This window comes from Diceros bicornis, chromosome 8 (assembly GCF_020826845.1).
Source record: "Diceros bicornis minor isolate mBicDic1 chromosome 8, mDicBic1.mat.cur, whole genome shotgun sequence".
Taxonomy (NCBI): domain Eukaryota; kingdom Metazoa; phylum Chordata; class Mammalia; order Perissodactyla; family Rhinocerotidae; genus Diceros; species Diceros bicornis.
Genome location: NC_080747.1, coordinates 54,591,521 through 54,613,852, shown reverse-complemented (window position 1 = coordinate 54,613,852; position 22,332 = coordinate 54,591,521). Strand labels below are relative to the sequence as shown.

The following is a 22,332-nucleotide window of genomic DNA, read 5'->3' as shown; positions in this document are numbered from 1 at the left end:
CATATATGTGGTCTGTCATTGACTGAAATATCGATATGCAGCTCATGACTGTACAATAGCACCAAAAGAATAAAATACTTAGGAATAAATTTAACAAGAAAATTGCAAAACTTAATACTGTGGAAACTACAAAACATTGTGGAAATGTATTTAAAAAGATCTAAATAAAAGGAAAGACATCTTACATTCTAGGATCAAAACACAATATTGTTGCAACGGCAATTCTTCACAAATTGATATACAGATTCAACAAAATCTCTACAAAAATCCTAGCTGATTTGTTTGCATGAATTGCCAAACTAATCCCAAAATTCACACAGATATTCAAGGGATATGAAAACCATCAAACCAACTTGAAAAAAAAGAACAAAATTAGAGGATAATACTAATTGATTTCAAAGCCAACTACAAACTACACTACTCAAGAGAGTGTGATACAGGCACACAGATAAGCAAACAAATCAATAAAATAGACATTAGAATTAGAATACAGAAATATACTCACACACTGATGGTCAATTTATTTATTTATTTATTTTGTGAGGAAGATCAGCCCTGAGCTAACATCCATGCCGATCCTCCTGGTTTTTGCTGAGGAAGACTGGCCCTGGGTTAACAGCTGTGCCCATCTTCCTCCTCTTTATATGATACGCTGCCACAGCATGGCCTGACAAGTGGTGCATCAGTGCACGCCCGGGATCCGAACCTGGGCCGCCAGCAGTGGAGCACGCGCACTTAACCACTACGCCACAGGGCCGGCCCTGATGGTCAATTGATTTTTGACAAAGGAATGCACACATTTAAATAAACTCTTCAGGAGAAACTGATTATCCACATGTAAAAGAATGAAGTTGTACTGCTTACCTCAAATCATATACAAACATTACTCAAAATTGATCGAAAACCGAAATGTAAAAATAGAACTATAAGACCCTTAAGGAAAAACATAAGCAAAACTTTGTGATATTGGATTTGGCAAAGCTTTCCTAAATATGACACCAAAACCATAGCAACCAAATTACAAACAGAGAAACTGGACCTCATCAAAATTTAAAACTTTAGCTCTATAAAGGACACTATCAAGAAAATGACAAGATAACCCGCACAATTGAAGATATGTTTAGAAACCATATATCTCATAAGGGATTTATATCCAAAATATATTTTTAAAAGCTCTTATAATTGAATAATAATATGACAAATAATCCAATTAAAAAATTGACAAAGTTTCTGAATAGATTTTTCTCCAAGAAATATCTACTTGTGTGTTGAACATGCATATGCAAAGGTGTTTAACATTATTGAGATCAGGGAAAAGTAACTCAAACCACAATGAGATACGACTTCACTCCCACAACTATACCTATAATTAGAGAGAAAAATAATAACAAGTGCTGGCAAGGGTATGGAGAAATTGGAACCATTATATGTTGCTAGTAGGAATGGGAAATGGTGCAGTCACTTTGGAAAACGCTATGCCATATTCTCAAGGTGAAACATGGAGTTACTGTATGACCCAGCAATTCTACTTCTAGGTATATATTCAAAAGAAAGGAAAATATATCCACTGAAAACTTTTAGGTGAATGTTAATAAACAACATTATTCATAATAGTGAAAAAAGTGTCGATCAACTGATGAATGAATAAACACAATATGAGATATCCATACTATGGAATATTATCTGGCAGTAAAAAGGAATGAAGCAGTGACATGTTACATGTCAACATGGATGAACCTTTGAAATGTGCTAAATGAAAGGAGCCAGTCACAGGGCCACATATTGCATGATTCCATTTACAGGAAATGTTCAGAACAGGCAAATCTAAAGACACATACTAGATTAATGGTTGGATGAGGCTTGGGGGAGGCAGAGATTAGGGAGTTCCATCTAAAGAGTAAAGGGTTATTAATGGATGATGAAAATGCTCTTAAATTGATTGTTGTGGTGGTTGCACAATTCTGTGAATATGCTATGAAATGTTGAATTGTATACTTGAAAGTTCAACAAGACTGCAGGCACAGTTGCCTCCCTCTTGCCATTGTTCTTGACATTCTTCAAATAAAAGTGACTTACACACACAAGCACATCACCTCTTAGCAGATGATAGCACTTTTAATCTTAAAACAGACGTTAAAAACATATACACAAACCAAGTCGTCTACATTTTCGTTTTTCCACTTGCTATCCAAATGCTCTGACTGTTCACATAATGTATTTACTTTGAGGTGTAGGAGTTATATTTTAACTTCCTGATTGATTTCTCCTTGAATATAAGACTGAGCAATGGTAGAAGAGATCAGCAATTTGAAAAGAAGCCTTCCGTTCCACCAGGATGTCTATGAAATGGATTTCAGTTCTTCTGCTGCTGCAGCTGGGTTCTTACTTTAGCCCTGGGAGTGGTGGAAAAGTGCTGGTGTGGCCCACAGAATATAGCCATTGGATCAATATGAAGACAATCCTGGATGAACTCGTCCAGAGAGGTCATGAAGTGAGTGTTCTGACATCTTCAGCTTCCATTCTTGTTGATCCCAACAAACCATCTGCTATTAATTTGAGATTTATCCTACATCTTTAACAAAACATGATTTTGAGGTGCTTTTCAGAAACCTGATAGACAAATGGTCATATCTGCCAAAAGATACATTTTGGACATATTTTTCACTAGTGCAAGAAATGGCATGGGAATTTTCTGATTGTATTGAAAAGCTCTGTAAAGATATGGTTTTGAACAAGAAACTTCTAACAAAACTACAAGAATCAAGGTTTGATCTTATTTTAGCAGATGCTATTGGACCGTGTGCTGAGCTGCTGGCTGAGCTACTGAAAATACCTTTAATGTACAGTATCTGCTTCTCTCCAGGCCATAAAATTGAAAAGTACAGTGGAGGAGTTCCGTTCCCTCCATCCTATGTACCTGCTGTCCTGTCAGAACTAAGTGATCATATGACATTCATGGAGAGGGTAAAAAATATGATATATGTGCTTTATTTTGACTTTTGGTTCCAAATAGTCAATGAGAAGAAGTGGGATCAGTTTTACACTGAAGTACTTGGTAAGTCATGTTTTTAGTTGGTAGCTTGAAGTCCTCACCTTCCTAGTGCCTTGGAAGGTGAGTTTGTATAGTGTCAGAGGAATTTGTCTTTTATAAGTAAAATGTTGAAATAAAAATACAAAAGGAACTCTCACACTCACAAATATTATGGAAATGCTTAAATTATAGAGTCAGTTAGAACTCTGTGGCCCATCACTAGTACAGGACACTCCAGGAAATCATAGACCAAAAATTAAAGCACTCTCGAGGTCATTAAGCAACCACATATCCATTCTTGTTTATTTGTTGGTTTATAATAGGCTTTCTTGCACAGAGGAATTTTAAGTTCACAGCAAAATTCAGTAGAGATTTTCCATGTACACTCTGCCCCTACTCATGCATTGCTTCCCTTATTATCAACATCCCCCTCCAGAGAAGTACATGTATTCCAATAGATGAAACTATTTTGACACACCATTATCATCCAAAGTCCATATTTTATATTAGGGTTCTCTCTTGGTCTGGTACATTCTATGAGTTTGGACAAAGTTATAATGTCATATTTCCACCAATATATCATACAGCGTAGTTTCACTGCCATAAAAATCCTCTGTGCTCTGCTTATTCATCCTACAGATCAATTTTATTATATTTTTTTTGTCTTCAATAAAAGTCATTAGAGATTTCACTAAATATCTTGATCAAAGCCGACACATAGATTGAGAAGTTACATATTTCAAACACAACACTCTAGGGAGGCTTGAGGAAATTTCTTCCCCTTGTTTAGTTTAGATTTATTTAAAAAATAAACTATTTTGCCATATTACCTGAAAGATAAACGAAAGATATAATGGCTCTATCTCAGACACATGAGCCTATAATTTGAGTTTCTAATAATCAAAAATTCCTTCACTAAGTACTTACAAATCATCTGTTTTAAAGGCCTGAAATATTGTCAAGGGGTGGACATACAAGTTACTAGTCTATATTTTTTAAAAACAATGTCTCTCCATTAAAGATTAAATGAGCCAAAATTGAGTGAGCACATCTATTTCCATAATTTATGAAAATTTTCCATCTGGTTTTGAAACAACATTTATTCAATATGCAAATATTGTTAAGCTCCTAACATGAACCAAATGCAGGCGTAGCCATATTTTCAACACACTCAGTTTATTTGCAAACTCTAGGGTCAAGGGAATAGCTTGCTAAATTGTAGAAACTAGACTGAGTACTCTAGGGAAAGGTGTTTCCATGGAAATGGTAGAGTTAATTGATTGACCAGTTGAAATCATTGTTTACATTTCCACCAATTACTTTTGCAGCTTAACAGAGTAAACAAATGCATGTTTAATTCTTTATTGGCTTAGGTTTAAGAATTGTTTATGATTGTGAATGCACCGATGTGAAGTTAGACATGAAAGTCTCTTATGTTTCCTCATATGTATATAAACAATACACATAAAACATGTACGTTATATGTACACACACACACATATTTGCATTATGAAACCACAGACACTTTTAAACATCTTTGGCTATGTCATTCCAAGCTCCTTTCAGAAAATTACCTGGTATTTTCACTTTATAGTATTCTCATTTTTTCTACTTTACTTTGCTTTTTTTCCCTTCAGGAAGACCTACGACATTATCTGGGTTAATGAGGAAAGCTGAAATGTGGCTCATTCGAAGCTATTGGGATTTTGAATTTCCTCGCCCACTCTTACCACATTTTGAATATATTGGAGGCTATCACTGCAAACCTGCCACACCCCTGCCTAAGGTGACCTGTTCCTGTTTGTTTGGTTTGTTTACTTTGCATTTCAATAGAAATGATTCTGTGTTCCTCATTTAGAATGTTTGATTACAGCGAGAGAGTTATGGGAAGCTGGGTAAAGTGATCCGCCAATTAGAAACATATGTATTTCAATACCATTACAAGAATTTGAATTTCATTGTCATCACAGAATAAAGTATTATACGTAGAAGACTTTGGGAATAGGGTCAGTTAAATTAATGCTGCACTATTCAACACATAAGAAAGTATCAGTCACTCATTTAAAGAATATTCTTGAAGTGACTAGCATAGTCTAGAGATAAGTGTTGGATATGCAGAGAAGCAGTGTAGACACAATTTTCCCCCATACACACCTAACATTCTACTTGGAAAGATATAATATAAGCATGTAACAAAACTGTGTGAAAAGTATAATAATAAGGTAAGACCACAATGCTAAAGAACATCCAGCAGGGATCATCGAACAAGAATGATTAAGATCAGAAAGTATACTCTTTATATTGGAAGGGTTATGTCATTATTTTCCCAAGAGAAAAGAAGAAATAATGAATTTAAAATAGAAGGACCAAAAACAAAAAAAGAAGGATGAGTATACAGTCTTGACGAGATATCCAGGAAAATTTTGGCTCCTTTACATTTGTTTGCTTGTTTTTTGTAAGACACTACACTGAGCAATAAGGTAATATTACAGTACAGAAAGTAATAAATTGGTTTTAAATTGGCAGGAATACGGGACTACAAGTCAGAATAATTCTGAAACAATTCCAGGCAGGAGGGTGACCAAATCGCTGCTGCAGAAAGCTCTGTTGTACCTCTCCCACCGTGGGACAGGTGCTCCCTGGGGGACTCAGTCAGGTGACGATTAGGCCCCTCACAGCCAGTTACACGCAGCACTTTCTACTAGGACATCCTTTTTACAATATGATTTCAGGGTAAAAAGTGTCATACATAAACAAACCAGAAATAGGGTCACTCAAATAAGCAACATACATATATATTTCTGGATTATAAATAGGAATCTTAGGGCTATTTCATGGAAACTCCAAAGAGTAGTACCAGACTCCTGAATGACAGCAATTCCCCAGCCTTTTAAGAGCGAGTTCGGGGTGGAAGTTGTGATGTACTGACAAAGCTTAAGGTGAGGTATAGATTGTTAAAGAGCTGAGAGAAAAAAGATGTAAAATCATCCGAATCATAACAAATTTGTTCTTAGTGCTCATAGTCAGAGAAACAACAACTAATGACTAAACTAAAATAATTCTCCTGAAATTCTGCTTGGAATAAACACAAGTGATTTAGTAAAACTATAACAATAAAGAATTAAAGGTGAGTTAAGATGCTGTTCTGCGGTCTCCTTCCAAGAATCTATATTAGTAATTAATAACAGGGTAAATGAAGAGTCTAGGTATAATACTGTCTAAGAGTACTACCTCCACACTACTGTCTCCTCCTCTATTCCACTTGATACATGTACACACACACAGACGTTTGCACAAATATACATACTAAAGGAAATCAATCTCATATCAATTGCATCATTCCAAAGGAAGTGAGGTACTAGATCTTTTATAAACAGCCATGGAGGAAAACAGAATGGAGGTTCCTCAAAAAATTAAAAATAGACGTACCATAAGGTCCATCAATTCCACTTCTTGGTATTTATCCAAAACAATTGACATTAGGATCCCAATGACATATATGCACAATCGTCTTCATAGCAACACTATTCACAAGAGCCAAATGTGGAAGCAATCCAAGTGTCAATTGATGAATGAATTAATTTGAAAAAATGTGGTATTTACACACAATGGAATATTAGCCTTAAAATGGAAGGAAATTCTAAAACACGCTACAGCATGGCTGAAACTTAAAAATGGCATGCTAAGTGAAATGAGCCACTCATGAAACAAACAATACTGTATGATTCACTTGTGTAAGTTATCTAGACTGGTCAAATTCATAGAAAGAGAAAGTAGAATGACAGTTGTCAGGGAATTATTGTATAATGGGTGTAGTTTCAATTTGCAAGATGAAGAGTTCTGGATATTGGTTGTAGAACAATGAGAATGTATATACTACTGAATTGTAAACTTAGGAATGGTTAAGATGGTAAATTTTATGTTATGTATATTTTAACACAATTAAAAATAAACAGGCACTAGTCTAGTAATTCCTGATAATAGATGATTTTCTCTCCTTAGTTATTTGAAGCAATCCTTTTAATAATGTTTGCTATGCCGTTGCTCTTTTGCAATGGAGCAAATTATTTCTTCACAGGAAATGGAAGAGTTTGCCCAGAGCTCTGGAGAAAATGGTATTGTGGTGTTTACTCCTGGATCAGTGGTCAGTAACATGACAGAAGAAAGGGCCAATGTGATTGCATCAGCCCTTGCCCAGATTCCACAAAATGTTAGATAAAGTCATTTATAGTGGACAACTATTTAATGCATCTTTTAAATTTTGAAAAGAGTCTGTTTACAAAAATTTCCTGCTTGAAAGGTAAACTACACTGTATATGATAGGTCCAATTTATCTCCGATATTAGCTAAAAAAACAAAGTATATATGGCAGGTGCCAACAGTGCACAGGGTATTTTTGATTGACAATAACTTTGGCATTAACATTGAGATCAGAAATAAATATATTTAAGTGGTGCAACATGAAGTTTTGGTAGTATAATGGTATGGTGGGTACATACAAATATCATCAAATTGTGCCCTGTCATTTGCTCCTTTTCCTTTCAGGATTCCTGTGGGCACTGTACACGCTACAGATGTTCTCAGAAAGGAGTTAAATTTTAACAGTAACATTAAGCAAGAAATGATAACAGTCTGAAAGGCATCCTGCAGTTTAGGCTTGCCAGGCAATCCAGGCCTCTCTTACTTCTCCTCAATTAAGAACAGGCCTATTCGGTGTGGTTTTCAGGATGCAATGCAGAGAAAGAAATGCCAGAGCCCACCAAGCTGCATCCAGGTACCTATCCAGCCATGAGGATTTAGAAAGAAAAACCAATTGAAAAAAAGAAAGAGAAAAAACGGCCCTTGTGGACTGAAGTCTGAAACAGGAAAACATAAGTGAAAGGGTGGAGGTGGGTCAGCCTTTAAGGTGTCTTATAAAATGTGGCCCTGCAAAGACTCTGCTTCTAATCCATCTGAAAAACAACTCCTCCTGATTGAAGGAAAAGGGAATATAAAAAGCAGTCTACTAGAAGCAAGACTAGCATGGGAAAGTTTCAGATGCCCCATCTCCATAAAATATGGTAGGAAATTATTTGTAATACATGGAACATACCTGGAGTCTCTGGGTACTTTTGAACTACTTTTTAGTCTTCTAACTGATATAGTTTTCTGCTTATCATCTATGCTAATTTGCTGAGAACTAAAGTTACTTTAAGACTCACGTTGAAAATAGATGTTAACTCTAGTAAATTAGAACCTAGCTTATGAGGATTGCTTGGGAATTCCAATATCTGTACCTAATTTTGGTAGTGGACTTGGAAATAGCTTAGCTATAAAAAACCATATTAATCAATGGTGTCAATGTTTGGAGTACGTCCCTAAAGTGTTATCAGTCAGTTGAATAAAATTTAGCAGCATCATGACATTCAATTTTTTTGGACAGCTTTACTGTTATTTTAAAGTACCTAGAGGCTCTTGTTTTCAACAAACCCAGCAATAGTGATAATACTCTGGATTCATGTAAAAAATTACTACTTGAAATTTTACATGGAAGTAGTGATTAATAATTAGTAATTTAAAAGAAGCTAAACATACTTACCAAGCAGAAATTATTTGTAATTGATAATAAATTGATAATAATCAGAATTATTTTGTTCTCACAAATAGCTGATTGCATACCTTTCTCTCTTTGTAAATCAAAAGATGTAAAACTCTAATAAAATTACTTACTGAATAAGTGGATATAAGTAAGCTGCTTCTCTCAACACTCAAAAAGAAAGAAGCAGGGTAATATGAAATTTGAAAGCTGAGAGCTAGAAAAATAAATAGTTAAATGAATTATCAGATCATTAGTAATTTGCAATTTCTTTGCACTGGAATTATAATGACTACCTAAAAACTTTTTATGCACTTGAACAGATCATTGAAAATACCATTTGTCTAATCCACGTGTGAAACATCATGATTGCATCCACACTTGATTGAATATAAAATAAATACATGGAAGATGAGTATTCCTATTACATCAGTGTTTCAGTAGTTCTCATTACTTAGCCTCTCTTGTCCTCATTTCCTCATCTGTCATACTGAACGGGTTTAACTACATGCCTCTTAATCTATTCAGATTCTAGCATGTTATATCTTAAGTGTGACTCAGGGAAAAAGATATTTTCTTTACTCTAACAGGTTATATGGAGATTTGATGGCAAGAAGCCAGATACCTTAGGGCCAAATACTCAGCTCTACAAGTGGATCCCCCAGAATGACCTTCTTGGTAAGACTCTGGAAAACAAACACTGAAATGAAAGTAACTCCAACCAGATGATAATAGTTCACAAGGAAACAAATTTATTGAACATTTGTTATTAGAAACCTCAAAAATAAAAATTAACTTTATTAGATTTATTTCCCAGTCCTCGGAGGAAGTGATAAGCATAACCTTTCATTCCTCGGATTTCTGCGCCACCACCAACTTCCTACTGCCTTGAAATGCTACTTGTCAGACTCAGTGACTTCACTTTTTCATTAAGAGAATATATTCTAACATATCCACACCCCTTTTTTCCCCACACATTCTTTTTTTATCCAGCCTTTTCTCTTTCAGTATTGCCCACATGTCAATCTTGTATTCATTTTTCAAGTCGCAAGTCATACATCAATCTTCTATGTAGCCGTCACTTACCTCTATAGAAGACCTAGGTGCTTCTTCCTTTGAGCTTTGAAAGACAAATTCATATAGTTTCCTGTGTACGATAATCTGTTACGTAGAATACAGTGCCTCTTTCAGTGACTTTTATATTGCCGTATTCTCATTTTATTCTAAGACTTATACTTAATAATTTGCTGAAATTCACCCAATCCTAGGTCATCTGAAAACCAAAGCCTTTATAACTCATGGTGGAGCCAATGGAGTCTATGAAGCCATCTACCATGGGATCCCTATGGTGGGCGTTCCTTTGTTTGCGGATCAACCTGATAATATTGAGCACATGAAGCTGAAAGGAGCAGCTGTTGGACTGGACTTCAACACAATGTCAAGTACTGATTTGCTCAACACATTGAAGACAGTCATTAATGACCCATCGTGAGTATCACGATTTTTTTAGTAGATACTATTTATATGTAGGTTCTTTTGCCAATGGTGAGTATGAGTTTCACACCATTCTTAAGAGGCTAATTAGTAAATTGTTAAAATGATTTAACCATTCTTAAATCCACTTTTATTTTCACCCAGACATTTATTTCAAAGCTGTATTTTAACCCTATAGATGTACTGGGTACCCAACTGGTACAACAATTTTCTCCTCAAATAATGTGAAATTTCATAGGTAATTGTAAGAAGGATACGTTCTTGTTTTTGTTTTTTTTTTTTTGTGAGGAGGACTAGCCCTGAGCTAACATCCGATCCCAATCCTCCCCTTTTTTCTTGAGGAAGTTTGGCCCTGGGCTAACATCGGTGCCCATCTTCCTCTGCTTTATATGGGATGCCGCCACAGCATGGCTTAACAACAGGTGCGTCGGTGAGCACCCAGGATCTGAACCGGCGAACCCCGGCCGCCACAGCAGAGCGTGCGCACTTAACGGCTGCGCCACCAGCCGGCGCCCAAGAAGGATACATTTTTAAAAGTAAAATAGAACCAGAGAAGGAAAGAATGATGAACTAGAAGAAACATCATAAATTCTTTCAATTCAGTGCCTAACATCTCTGAAATTATAAATTACTTTACATGAAAAATTGATTTTATTATTATGATTATTTTAGCAGATTTTATGAGATATAGTTTATATATTTTAAAATTATAAATTCCAATACATGCAGTGTGTTTTCAGAGCTATGAAACCACCAAACTAATATAAATTTAGGACATTTTTATCAGCACAAAAAGACACCTGACATGCCTTAGAAGTCACTTTCCATTCACGCCTGGCCAAGTAACTATTACTCATCTTTCTGTCTCTATATATTAGACCTTCTGGACATTTCGTATACACAGAATCATACAATTTATGGTCTTTTGCAACTGGTTTCTTTCACATATGATAATGTTTTTGACTTTCTTCCCTGTTATAGCTTGCTATTGCTGAATATTATTCTATGATAAGGACATAGCACATTTTAGTTACCCACTTATCAGTTCATGGATATTTTGGTTGTTCCACGTTTGGCTATTATGAATATTGCTATATATGATTTTGTGTGAATATATATAAAGATGTCAATACTTACAGTATCTAAACAGACTAAATCATTTAAAGACAAAGATTGTCAGAGTGGATTTTAAAAACTAACTATACATACTATTTATAAGACATGTTTAAATATAAGAGTACAAGAAGATTGTAAGCACAAAGATAGGAAAAAATCTAGTTCAACAGTAACCATAGAAAGATGTATGCAGTTATACTAATATCAGACACAGTAGACCAGAAACACTACTAAAGTAAAAGACGAATACTTCAGAATTATAAATGTCTTTCACAACAATACAAATTATTAATTTGTAACACCTGCAAATACATCACCCAAATAAACAAAGTAAAAGTAGAAATAATGAAAAAATGAAACCTAAATCTATAGTTGTAATATGACGTTTTTAAAGACCTTTTTCTATAATATAGAAAAAGATGACAAAATAAATAAATACATAAAAAGTTTGAAGATGATTTACAAATCATCTTATCTCATTACCTATTTGATATATATATTATATATTATATATGTATAACTATGGTGAAAATACATTTTTCAACAGCATATAGAATAATTAATGAAATTGCCCATGCATGCTGGGGCAAATCTAAGACTTAAGTATTTGAAAATTTTCAAATTATAAAGAGCATACTATCTGGCCCGAAGAGAATTGTTAGAAATTGTCAAAAAGAAAAAAAACAACTCCAAATTTTGCAAATTAAGCAATACATTTCTAAACAATTCAGAGTCAACAAAGAAATCATAATCTTACATGCACTGTCTTCTCAGCAAATCCCTTCTAAGTATTATGAAACAGAAACGTATAAATACGAAACCAAAAGACATTTACAAGAATATTTTGATCAGTATTAGTAAAAATGGCCAAAATATTAACAATCCACATGTCCATCAATCATTATGAAGAAAAAAATCTGTGGTGCTATCATGGATTGGATACTATACAGTATCCAATGCTACAAACCAACAACTGCTATAAAAAGACAAAAAACAATGAGTATTACTGTATGTTTCCAATATATAAACCAGAAAAACTAAACTATGATGTTAATTTGCAGAAGAGATTAGCGACTAAAAGATCAAAGAAAATTAGGGAGCTTCTAGTATCCTGTAGTATCCTATATCAATGTAGGTAGCAGGTACATTGGTATATTCACTTCATGACAATTTTCTAGCTGATTATGAAATTTTGAACTGTTCACTTAGGATATGTGCATTTTTCTTATGTATTTATACTTAAATAAAAGGCATATTTTACAAAATGTATTGTATTTAGAAATCTAGAAATCAACTAGAAAAAACAAATTAAAAACATAGAAGCAATGTCTAGAGGTGCCATTAGTGTGGCCAGGTAAAACCTCTCTGAGAAGCGACACAGAAGCCAAAGCCTCCATCAGGAGTTAGAAGCAAACCTTGGAGTGTTGCAGGAAATGGCGCTCCAGGAGAGGGACAGAAGGGACAGGAAGTGCAAAAGTGCTAAAGTGGGGACACATTTGGCACCTTCAACAAACAGCTACAAGGCCAGTGTGCCTACAATAAAGTGTGCTGAGGACAAAATATTTGGAGAGGAGGTTGCCAGGGATTTTGCCATGTAGGTCCGGAGGCCAAAGTGATGATTTGGAATTTATTCTACACGAGGTGAGAAGCCAAATGGAAATTTTAAACAAGGAAGTGTTATGATCTTCCATGTGTTTGAAAAAAATCATTCTGGCTACTGGGTGGAAAATGGACAGTAGAGTTGTGAAGAGGAGAGTAGATACACAGGGACTGGTTAGGAGGCATTGTACCCATAATGACACAATCCTTTAAAAACTTCAAGAGCATCATCCTAAAATTGCATTTATCATCTCACTTATGGCCCTTTGAATGGCTCCTATCATGTCCTCTGCTGGAGAAGATTTAACTTTCTCACCTTATCTTCATCTTCACTTTGTAAAATATTTGTCATCAGAAAATTCTAATTTAAAAACCAATCTATGAAGATCGAAGTAAAATATACTTCTGCATTTCTATGATATTTATTTTGAAACATATGTATGACACTTCAAAAACCTCTCATGGGGATGATATGCTTAGGCAAATTAAAATCCTTTCAATGTTGCTATCTTTGTGTTTTGCCTTTAGGTATAAAGAGAATGCTATGAAATTATCAAGAATTCAACATGATCAACCAGTGAAGACTCTAGATCGAGCAGTCTTCTGGATCGAGTTTGTCATGCTCCACAAAGGAGCCAAACACCTGCGGCCAGCTTCCCATGACCTCACCTGGTTCCAGTACCACTCTTTGGATGTTCTTGGGTTCCTGCTGGCCTGTGTAGCAACTGCTATATTTGTCATCACAAAATGTTGTCTGTTTTGTTGCCGGAAGTTTGCTAAAACAGGAAGGAAGGAAAAAAGGAAGTAGTCGCATCTAGAATGCCTCATAGATAGGACTCCTCCAGTTAATTCTAGTAAGAAGTTGTGATGTAAAAGTCTCTTCCTTTTGTGACAAAACAACCTTGCATAATTAGCATCTCAGATCAAAATTTGCTTTCAAGTGATTTATTATCTGTTTAAGAGTTAGAAATATATAATGCCAAAGAGAAAAAGAGGCAAAAAATAAAATAAAAATAAAACTATATGGTTATATTAAAATTTATTATTCAAAAACAAAAGTTATACCAAAAAAAAAATATTGAACTTAACTGTGTTTCAACTTTGCACATGGACACAACAACATTGTTATCTATTCACAATATCAATATTTGTGTGCAAATACTCAGAATAATTTAACTTCATGTTGGTGTAGATTTTGTAGTTTTTATCTTTTGCTGAAGAAACTATTCAATAGTCAGAATTGTGTAAAATGATTCACCCTTCCATTTTCTTTTGGGACACCACTAATGCTGCTTGGCTTTTACTGTGCATCCAGCCTCAGCATCACTCCTTACCTAACGTGGCAAGATGTTTCCCTTCACCCAGAATAACTCATTTCCCAGTAGAATGTAGGTGGATTTAGAAATACAACAACTGCTACCTACTTCCTATTACACAACTGAGCTATTTAAGAAAGAGTTTGGTTTCACTAGCTTAATCTCTTTACCTCACAGCCCCTTAAAAAGATTCACCTGGTTGCTTTCACACTCATTTTAGTCTTTGATAATGGATATGAGGTCCATGTTGTAGGTTTGATCGTATAGAGTCTGTTCTCTAAAGGAATTATGGAATTTTCATTCTCTCGAAATATGTGTTTACATATGTCCAATTCTTTAAAAAAAGGCACAACAGCACTTCTTAGCTACTTACAGATATGGTGAGCAATTCAATGCGTTTCTTGAAGGCAGTTTGAAATAATGATTCTTATTCTATGTAACTATACTAGATCAGTATGTCTCATTCCTTCTTTCTTTCCTCAGAAGTCTCATCCCTCCCATTGATCTAATATGGAAACATTAAATCCATTGGCATGAAAAAAAAAGAATACATCATCATTTTCCTAAACCTAGGCACACTACGACTGATCATAATCAATAACAAGGCAAAGAAAACAAAAATTATGTCAATTTTATGGAAATAGGCAAATTAAATCACAAGGATGTTCAAGGCCTTTTTAAGACATAAACATCAAGGAATCACTTTAGGATCCAAGTGGCCCAGATGAGAAAATCACACCTATCTTTATTGGTCAAGATGTCCACTATCGAAGTCACACAACAAACATTCTCCAGCATAAGGCATGGATTTATTTTAAAAACACATTAAAACTTTGATGCTAGCGCATCTATAGGAAAAGTTCTTCACAGGTTTTTCCATACCATTCCTCTGGATAATTGACACATTTTTTATAGAAATAATATAGCGCCACAGACATTAGAGATGTAGACAATATTGTCAAATCATGCATAGTGGCTTAATTAATTTTCCTCAAATCTATCCTGTAATGCACATAACAAATAAAGGTTGGTAATCATTGTACGGTGAGAAATGTTACGATTTACAAACAGAAAGACAAACAGTGCGATATGAAAATAGATGGAAGATGTGAACAGGCAACTCACAGAGGTAAAAATGGCTAATAACATACAAAAGATGGCAAACAGCACTGATTTTAGCAAAATGTAAATTAAGTCAATAAATTGTTTCAGAAGGAAGATATATCAAACATAAGTATCTGAATGGACAAAGGCCAACATGGTTGCCAGAGTGGGAAGTACTGTTATTGCAGACTGAAGCTGTCCACTGTGAGGAGGAGCTCAGTTCCCTGACGTGGTGACTCTTCTGGCTGGAGGAGCCAGAGCAGCTGGTTGAGGTGTTGACTCTGCAGCCTGAGGCTGCCCTGCCAGGAAAAGAGGTTCTGCACATAAGACGGCAGCTAGTGCTGCCTGCACTGAGCATGCCCGGACAGTTGTACATGGCGACTACGTCCGTGTTTGTTGTGGGCTCTAGTGGGCTCCGCTGCCGACACCTTGTAGATATGAGCTAGTAGAAATGAGCAACCTGGTCTGCCAAGTGGTGCGTGAAGAGACAAAGAGTCAAAAAGAACCTGAAAATACTAATTCAAGCGATTGAATTAGCAATGAAAAAGCTACCTACAAAGGAAAGCTCAGGCCCAAATGGCTTCACTGATAAATTCTATAAAGATTTTAGATAAGAATTAATATCAGTTGTTCAAAAATACCTCCCAATAGAACAGGAAAAAACAGTTGCCAAGATACTCAATAAGGCCTTAATATTAAAAATACACAAAAGCATCACAGGAAAGAAAACTATAGACCAATATTACTTATGCATGTAGATGCAAAAGTCCTCCACAAAATGCTAGCAAACTGAATCCAAGAATATACAAAAGGGATTATAAACCAAGAAAAACTGGAATTTATCCTAGGAAGGCAAAGTCACTTTAATAGCTGACCAATAGAATACCAATAGAATGAATATTAAAACCTGAATGATTATCTTGATACTGAGGAAGGGCTCAATCTACTCACTACAAGAGAGAAGGACAAGCAGGTGGTGGTAGAGAAAGAACTTTAATAAGCGATAAGCTAACATATCGGAAGATGGTGGACTATCATCCTAAAAAACCCATCCCAAAGGGAACTGATTTGGATGTGACTTATATAAGGCAAATGGGGTTGGGGGGGTCAGAAATGGCAGGTGGAAGACTGCAGAACATTGAGTGTCTCTCTGTAGTGGATCTGCTGAATGCAACATTCCTGAGGAATCTAAGAAAACCTCAGTTACTTCCTTATCTGGGACAGAATAAACAGTTTGGGCAGACGACACATATTTTCTGCTAAAAAGTTATTCTTTCTACCAGTTACAGATTAGCTTGCCTACATGCAGTTCTAAGCATTTTTCCAAAGCATATGGAGGGAATAAGATGGGGAGGGGACCATGTGGCCTTGAGGGCTAAAGTTCTAAGAGCCCTCTGCACAGCAGTGACTGCCTTTTATATTCTTTCATGGGCCACATGTGCAAATTCGGGGGCGTTATATGTGTTGCATGAGGTGGATGTTTAGTCTATGACATGTGAAGCTTACAATCAGTCATTTTAGCTTCTCAAAGCTAATGTGTGTTGCCTAGTCAGGCAGAGGGCTGGCAGCAAGCTACTCTCTTGTCAGTGGTCCTCTTACTGTTCTGCAAGGCAAGCTCAGAAACTTTGATTACTTTGTTTCCCATATTAACCTTGTGGATACAGGCACAGTTTCATCCTTATCCAGGAAAACTTGAACTCCTTTATTCTTGGTTTAAATCTCAATAAACACAGAAAAATCATTTGACAAAATCCAATACCTTTCACAATAAAAATACTCAGTAAACTAAGAGTAGAGGGAAACTTCCTCAAAAGGATAAAATGAGTCTACAGAAAACCCACAGTGATATCATACTCAATGGTGAAAGACTAAATGCTTTCTTTCTAAGATAAGGAATGAGATGAGGAGGTCCACTCTCATCACTTCTATTCAACATTTTATTGGAGGTTCAAGCCAAACCAAATAGGCAAGAACATAAAATAAAGAAATACACATTGGAAAAGAAGGCCTAAAACTCTCTCTATTGGCAGATGACATGGTCTTATACAGAGAAAATCTTTGGGAATTCACTTGAAAATATACAACACATAATTGCAATGAATAATCCAAAATGAATTTAAGAAAATAATCCCACTACAACACCTTCAAAAGTATAAAATATTTAGGAATAAATTTAACAAAAAAAGTGTAAAACTCACACTGTGGAAACTACAGATAATTTTGGAAAGATACTAAAAATTTTCTAAATAAAAGGAAAGACATCTAATATTCGTATATTGAAACACTTAATATTGTTGTAACGGCAATTCACTACAACTCAACACAATGTCTATCAAAATTGCAGCTGACTTCCTTGCACAAATTGACAAACTAATCCTAAAATTCACATAGATATTCAGGAGACTGAAAAGTCAATAATTTTGAAAAAGTAAAGAACAATTTTGGAGGAATTACACTGATTTCAAAACCAGCTACAAACTCCAGTAATCAAGAGAATATGATACAAGCATACAGATAACCATATAAATCAATCGAGTAGATTTTGGATTCCAGAAATATTCTCAGACATGGATGGTCAGCTGATTTTTGACAATGGAATGAACACTCTTTTAAATAAGTACTTCTGGAAAAAGTGAGTATCCACATGTAAAATTATGAAATTAGACTTCCTACCACAAGCCATATGCAATAATTACTCAAAATGGATCAAAAACTTAAATGTAAAACTGGAACTATAATACTTTTAAGGAAAAACGTGTAGGGGCAAAACTTTGAGATTTTGGATTTGGCAATGGTTTCTTAGATGTGACACCAAGAGCACAAGCAAATTAAAAATGGAGAAATTCTACTTCATTAAAATTTAAAAATTTTGTTTTATAAATGACACTCAAGAATGTGAAAAGAAAACTCACAGAATTTGAGAATATATTTGCAAATTGTATATCTCACAGGGGATTTATATACAGGCTACATGAGAAAAATATCTTACAATTCAATAATAAGACAACAAACCCAATTTTTTAAATCAATAAAGATTCTGAATAGACTTTTCTCCCAGGAAGATATACAACTGGTCCACAAGCATTTGTAAAGGTGATTAATATTATTAGGCACCTGGGAAAGGTACTCAAAACCGCAATGGGAACATTGACATAAGTGGAGCCATTTTAAAACACAGCTGAAGCAGCCTTTCCAGGGAAACTGCCATGCTCATCTTGTTCCTTAAACCATGGACTGGGCCAATATGGCAATTGTTTTACAAGCAATTTGTTTGAGAAGCCTGCAGGAAAATGAACATTCTAATCACAAAGACTGATGATTGTATCTTTCTGAAGATAGAATCAATAATCAATGAATGTATAATCAAGAGTAGCTTAGCTTGTTAAAACTATAATAATTTTTTTCTTCCTCTTTCAACTCACGTATTTATCCTCTTCTATTTCTCATAAAAACCATTTGCTTTCATTCTGTAACTGGGACACTATTCGGGTCTCTACCTGAATTTGTACACCTCAAATTGCAATTATTTGATCTCTTTGATTTGCAATTATTTGACAAAATAACACTTTGTCTCTTAAACTCGTTTCTGTTTTTGAAGGATATGGTTTCAGAAGCAGGACCTGAAGCGATCTCACCTTTGTGGACCAGAATCCCCTGGAACCAGGAACAGCGCCTACATGAGCATCTTGTGCACACCACTTACATGGACCACCATTTCCTCCAAGTATGAGACCTCTCAGGCTCTGATCTCCATCCTTTTGGTTGAAGTCATTGCCTTGCTTTGGGATTTGTGGACAACTGCCCAGAAGGAGATGATTGTCTCAAAGCTGGTTCATGGCTGTTGCCATTCAGAAGGGTTACCCTATTTGGGCCAGTCCACCACGGCTCCTAACTATTGCTGTCTGGAAGTGTTCTGTACTTATCTGGTGAGTACTCTGACTAAATTAAAAGGGCTCCCTTTGGGAGGGGTTCCCCTACTATTATCTTTCTTGCACAATTTTCTTTAACATGGCACCATTAATCTCTAAAACACCCTGAGAAATTCCTCCTTTGGGGACTCCAGCTGGTTTTGTGCTCAAAAATTATGGTCCCCGCTCTTGTAAATTTAAACCTCAGTGGAACAAAATTGCTAAGAATGATTTAAAATAACAATGGCCATTTTGGGGCTCTTTTGAACTCCCAAAACTTGTCTTTTGTGCACACTAGACATGAGAAGCACAGATTTAAGACCAGACAAATTGAATGAGCTCTTGAATTTCTAAAGTTAAGCACACCACCTTCCAGCACCCCTGCTTGAGAACTATGCTCGCAGAAGCTAGAAATATTTACAAAAACAGCAAAATCTTACTACGTTTCTTTCATGTTGTGAGAGCTTGACTTTGTAAACATCAGGTTGGTAGCCCCAAATACAGTCAGATAGAAATGTGGTTGCACTCCATTTGCAGTCTCGATATGGCTGGTCAGAAATGGAGAATGAACTCAATTGGTAGCTAAGGTCCTACAAAACTACTGCCAGCCTCAGGGGAATAACAACTTGGAATAATAATGACCATTATGAGGAACAATCAAATTAGATAAGATCATTTTGAGACAGGAACCAGTTTAACAAGACAGGGCCATCTGCAAGGCCCCTGGCCTAACAAGATAAAGCCTCTAACCAATCCACGAGCTAGGAGAATCAGATAGAGATCACCCAGATCCACATTCCACAGTTTTGGAACTTTCCTAGGCTTAACAAATGTGCCCTAGCACCCAGGAGTTATCTGAAGGTGACCCTAGCCCCATTACTATACTAAAAATCACACCCAGGGATGAGCGCTACCGTGCTAATGATACATGCAGTGCATGTCGAACAACAGTGCAAGTACAGGAAAAACCCCACTTCTACATGCCATGACAAGGCACTCCTCCCCAAAATTTTTCTAATAAAAGTCCCACAATCCCATTCCCTAATGAACCTGTCACCTACTCCTTTCCTTTCTGAACTGGCTCCCTTATGCATCTCCTGTGCACAAGCTAATAATCTTTTTACTTTTTTACTCCCATTTGTTGTCTCTCTTGATTTCTGTCCTGGGGGACAGCAAGAACCCAATGTGCTGGTAACAATTTAAGAAGTGCCCTTAAAAGCAAAGGCTTCAAAATTCCAAAATAACCTCATTGAAAGTTTTGTTGAAAAAACAGCTAATGAAAATTAAAAATGAAGTACCTAGAAGAAAAGGTTACAAGCATAAACAAAAGTTTTTCAAGTTAATGATATTATAGACATCCACATGTCTGATTGAAGGAGGGTCCCCATATGGGCCCATCCCAGAGTTGATGAGATTCTAAAATTTTTTTTGGTGAACTGCTATATTATTTCCTTAAACTGTCAAGGTGGAACTAAAGTTAAAAATTAGTGGGCTTGGTTAATATTGCCAGAAATATTTACTGTTTGTCTTGGCTAAAACCTGACAAAATTCTTGAAAGAATTCCATAATCACAATTCAGTCAAATTGGAAGCTGATATTGAGAGCCTGATAGGACTATTTTAAGGCCATCTCACCTAAGTTAAAATAAACCTATGTCCCCAGAGGAAAGGAAGCAAATTGAAGATAATGTAGTTGGATGGGTGGATCAACCTATAATGTCATTTAATTTACATCTTACAAATCTTTGAAAACTGGAAATGCAGCCCTGCGGTAATTCAAACTCCAACCATTCTTTTTCATTAATTACAGAACTTGCCATAATTTATCTCAAATTGCTGACAAGTATTCTGGCCTTAAGAAACCAAAGTCCTTCTATAGGAGTTTTCTTTCTTTCCCTGTGCCTTTGAGATGTAAAAATTTTACCAAATTTTCTCCTGGTAACAATTATCTAGACCATCCCCAATTCCTAAGAAAGAAGAAGAAGAAAAAAAGAAGGAGATGCATTTCTAAAATTTAAAATGCCATAACATCTCCCTAGCCACAGTCTTCATAAGATGACTTGTCAAGGGAAAATACTAATCTTAAATGTCTTCTCTACAAATTTAGTAAAAAAGCTTTTGCCAGCAGAGCAAATAAATTTACCCTATTCCAACTACTAAAACAAAGTTTGGATCCAACTATTCTTTCATAACTAGTGAGTTTTGTATTACTGTATCTAATTCATGGCAATAGCTTTAAATAACTATAGCTGTGGGTCTCTATGTATGTCTGTCTATATTTATATGTGTTGTAAATGTATGATACTTTTCTACCTCCAGATGATATTGCTAAAATTGATTTATTAAAAAACGCTATTTACTTGGTTTAAAGGTCAAGCACTTGTAAGGACTGAGTATTCCAACACTCTCAGGAATGTAGAAACTAACCCAAATGTTTTTCAAGTTTACATGATCTAGGATTAATCTTTAGTGAATAAAAGCCAGTTTAGTTCGTTGATTTAATTAAAACAGACATGTCTTTAAAATTATCAACATTGAATATAAGGCAGGTAAACAACTTTTATTCTACCTGTGTTTACTAGTCAAATTCATGTTATCTCTGTTATAAAATTTGTCAGCCAAGAAAATAACTTAGGATGATGATTTATTTTGTCTAATGTCTCATGAAGTTTCTTGGGTAATCTAAATATAATTGTGGGTAGCATATGATTTAAAAGCTGTAAGTTTAGGTGAACTCCTTAGCAATAATTATATGGTATACGTAATTAAAAGAAATAGTTTCCCAAATCTCTTTGGTAACTAGAAACTTTAGAGTTTTGCTAAGTTAAATGGTGGAATTTCTTTGAATACTTAGATCATTCCAAATAAATAAAATAGTGAAACATTAATTACTAAACATACATTCACCTATTTTTGGCTTCATACAATAAAGGAGCTAAAGATATTTGGATTTATTAGTAGACATGTTTTGTGCTATGCTGAAAAAATTTCTATGAAAAAGCACGTTACTAGAAATGATAAAACGTGTTTATAAATCTGCCAATCCACAGAATGCTAATGTAGAAGACTTCATAATTGTTTAATTTTTCACAAGAAATTAAAGTTTTTAAAGCTTAAATATTCTAATATGAAGATGCATTTTTGTTAAGGAAAATGAGACTAATTTTGATTTAGAAAAGCAAGAAAAAAT

The 22,332-nt window shown here is 35.2% G+C and overlaps 1 protein-coding gene across 10 annotated transcripts in view; it reads left to right on the top strand.

Annotated features, from left to right (window-relative positions):
* The window catches only part of LOC131409323 (UDP-glucuronosyltransferase 2B31-like), a 34,393-nt gene extending 20,770 nt beyond the window's left edge, over positions 1-13,623 (top strand). For 3 of the 10 annotated variants that reach the window (XM_058546404.1, XM_058546405.1, XM_058546402.1), the window contains 6 exons: positions 2,710-3,055; positions 4,669-4,817; positions 7,110-7,241; positions 9,197-9,284; positions 9,875-10,094; positions 13,344-13,623. In XM_058546404.1, coding sequence (XP_058402387.1) covers positions 2,710-3,055; positions 4,669-4,817; positions 7,110-7,241; positions 9,197-9,284; positions 9,875-10,094; positions 13,344-13,623 — 1,215 coding nt within the window. Of the gene's footprint in view, positions 1-2,391; positions 2,403-2,570; positions 3,056-4,668; positions 4,818-7,109; positions 7,242-9,196; positions 9,285-9,874; positions 10,095-13,343 lie in introns of all 10 variants that reach the window. The other 7 variants (XM_058546408.1, XM_058546410.1, XM_058546403.1 and 4 more) reach the window with 6 other exon arrangements.
* Positions 13,624-22,332: the final 8,709 nt, after the last annotated feature.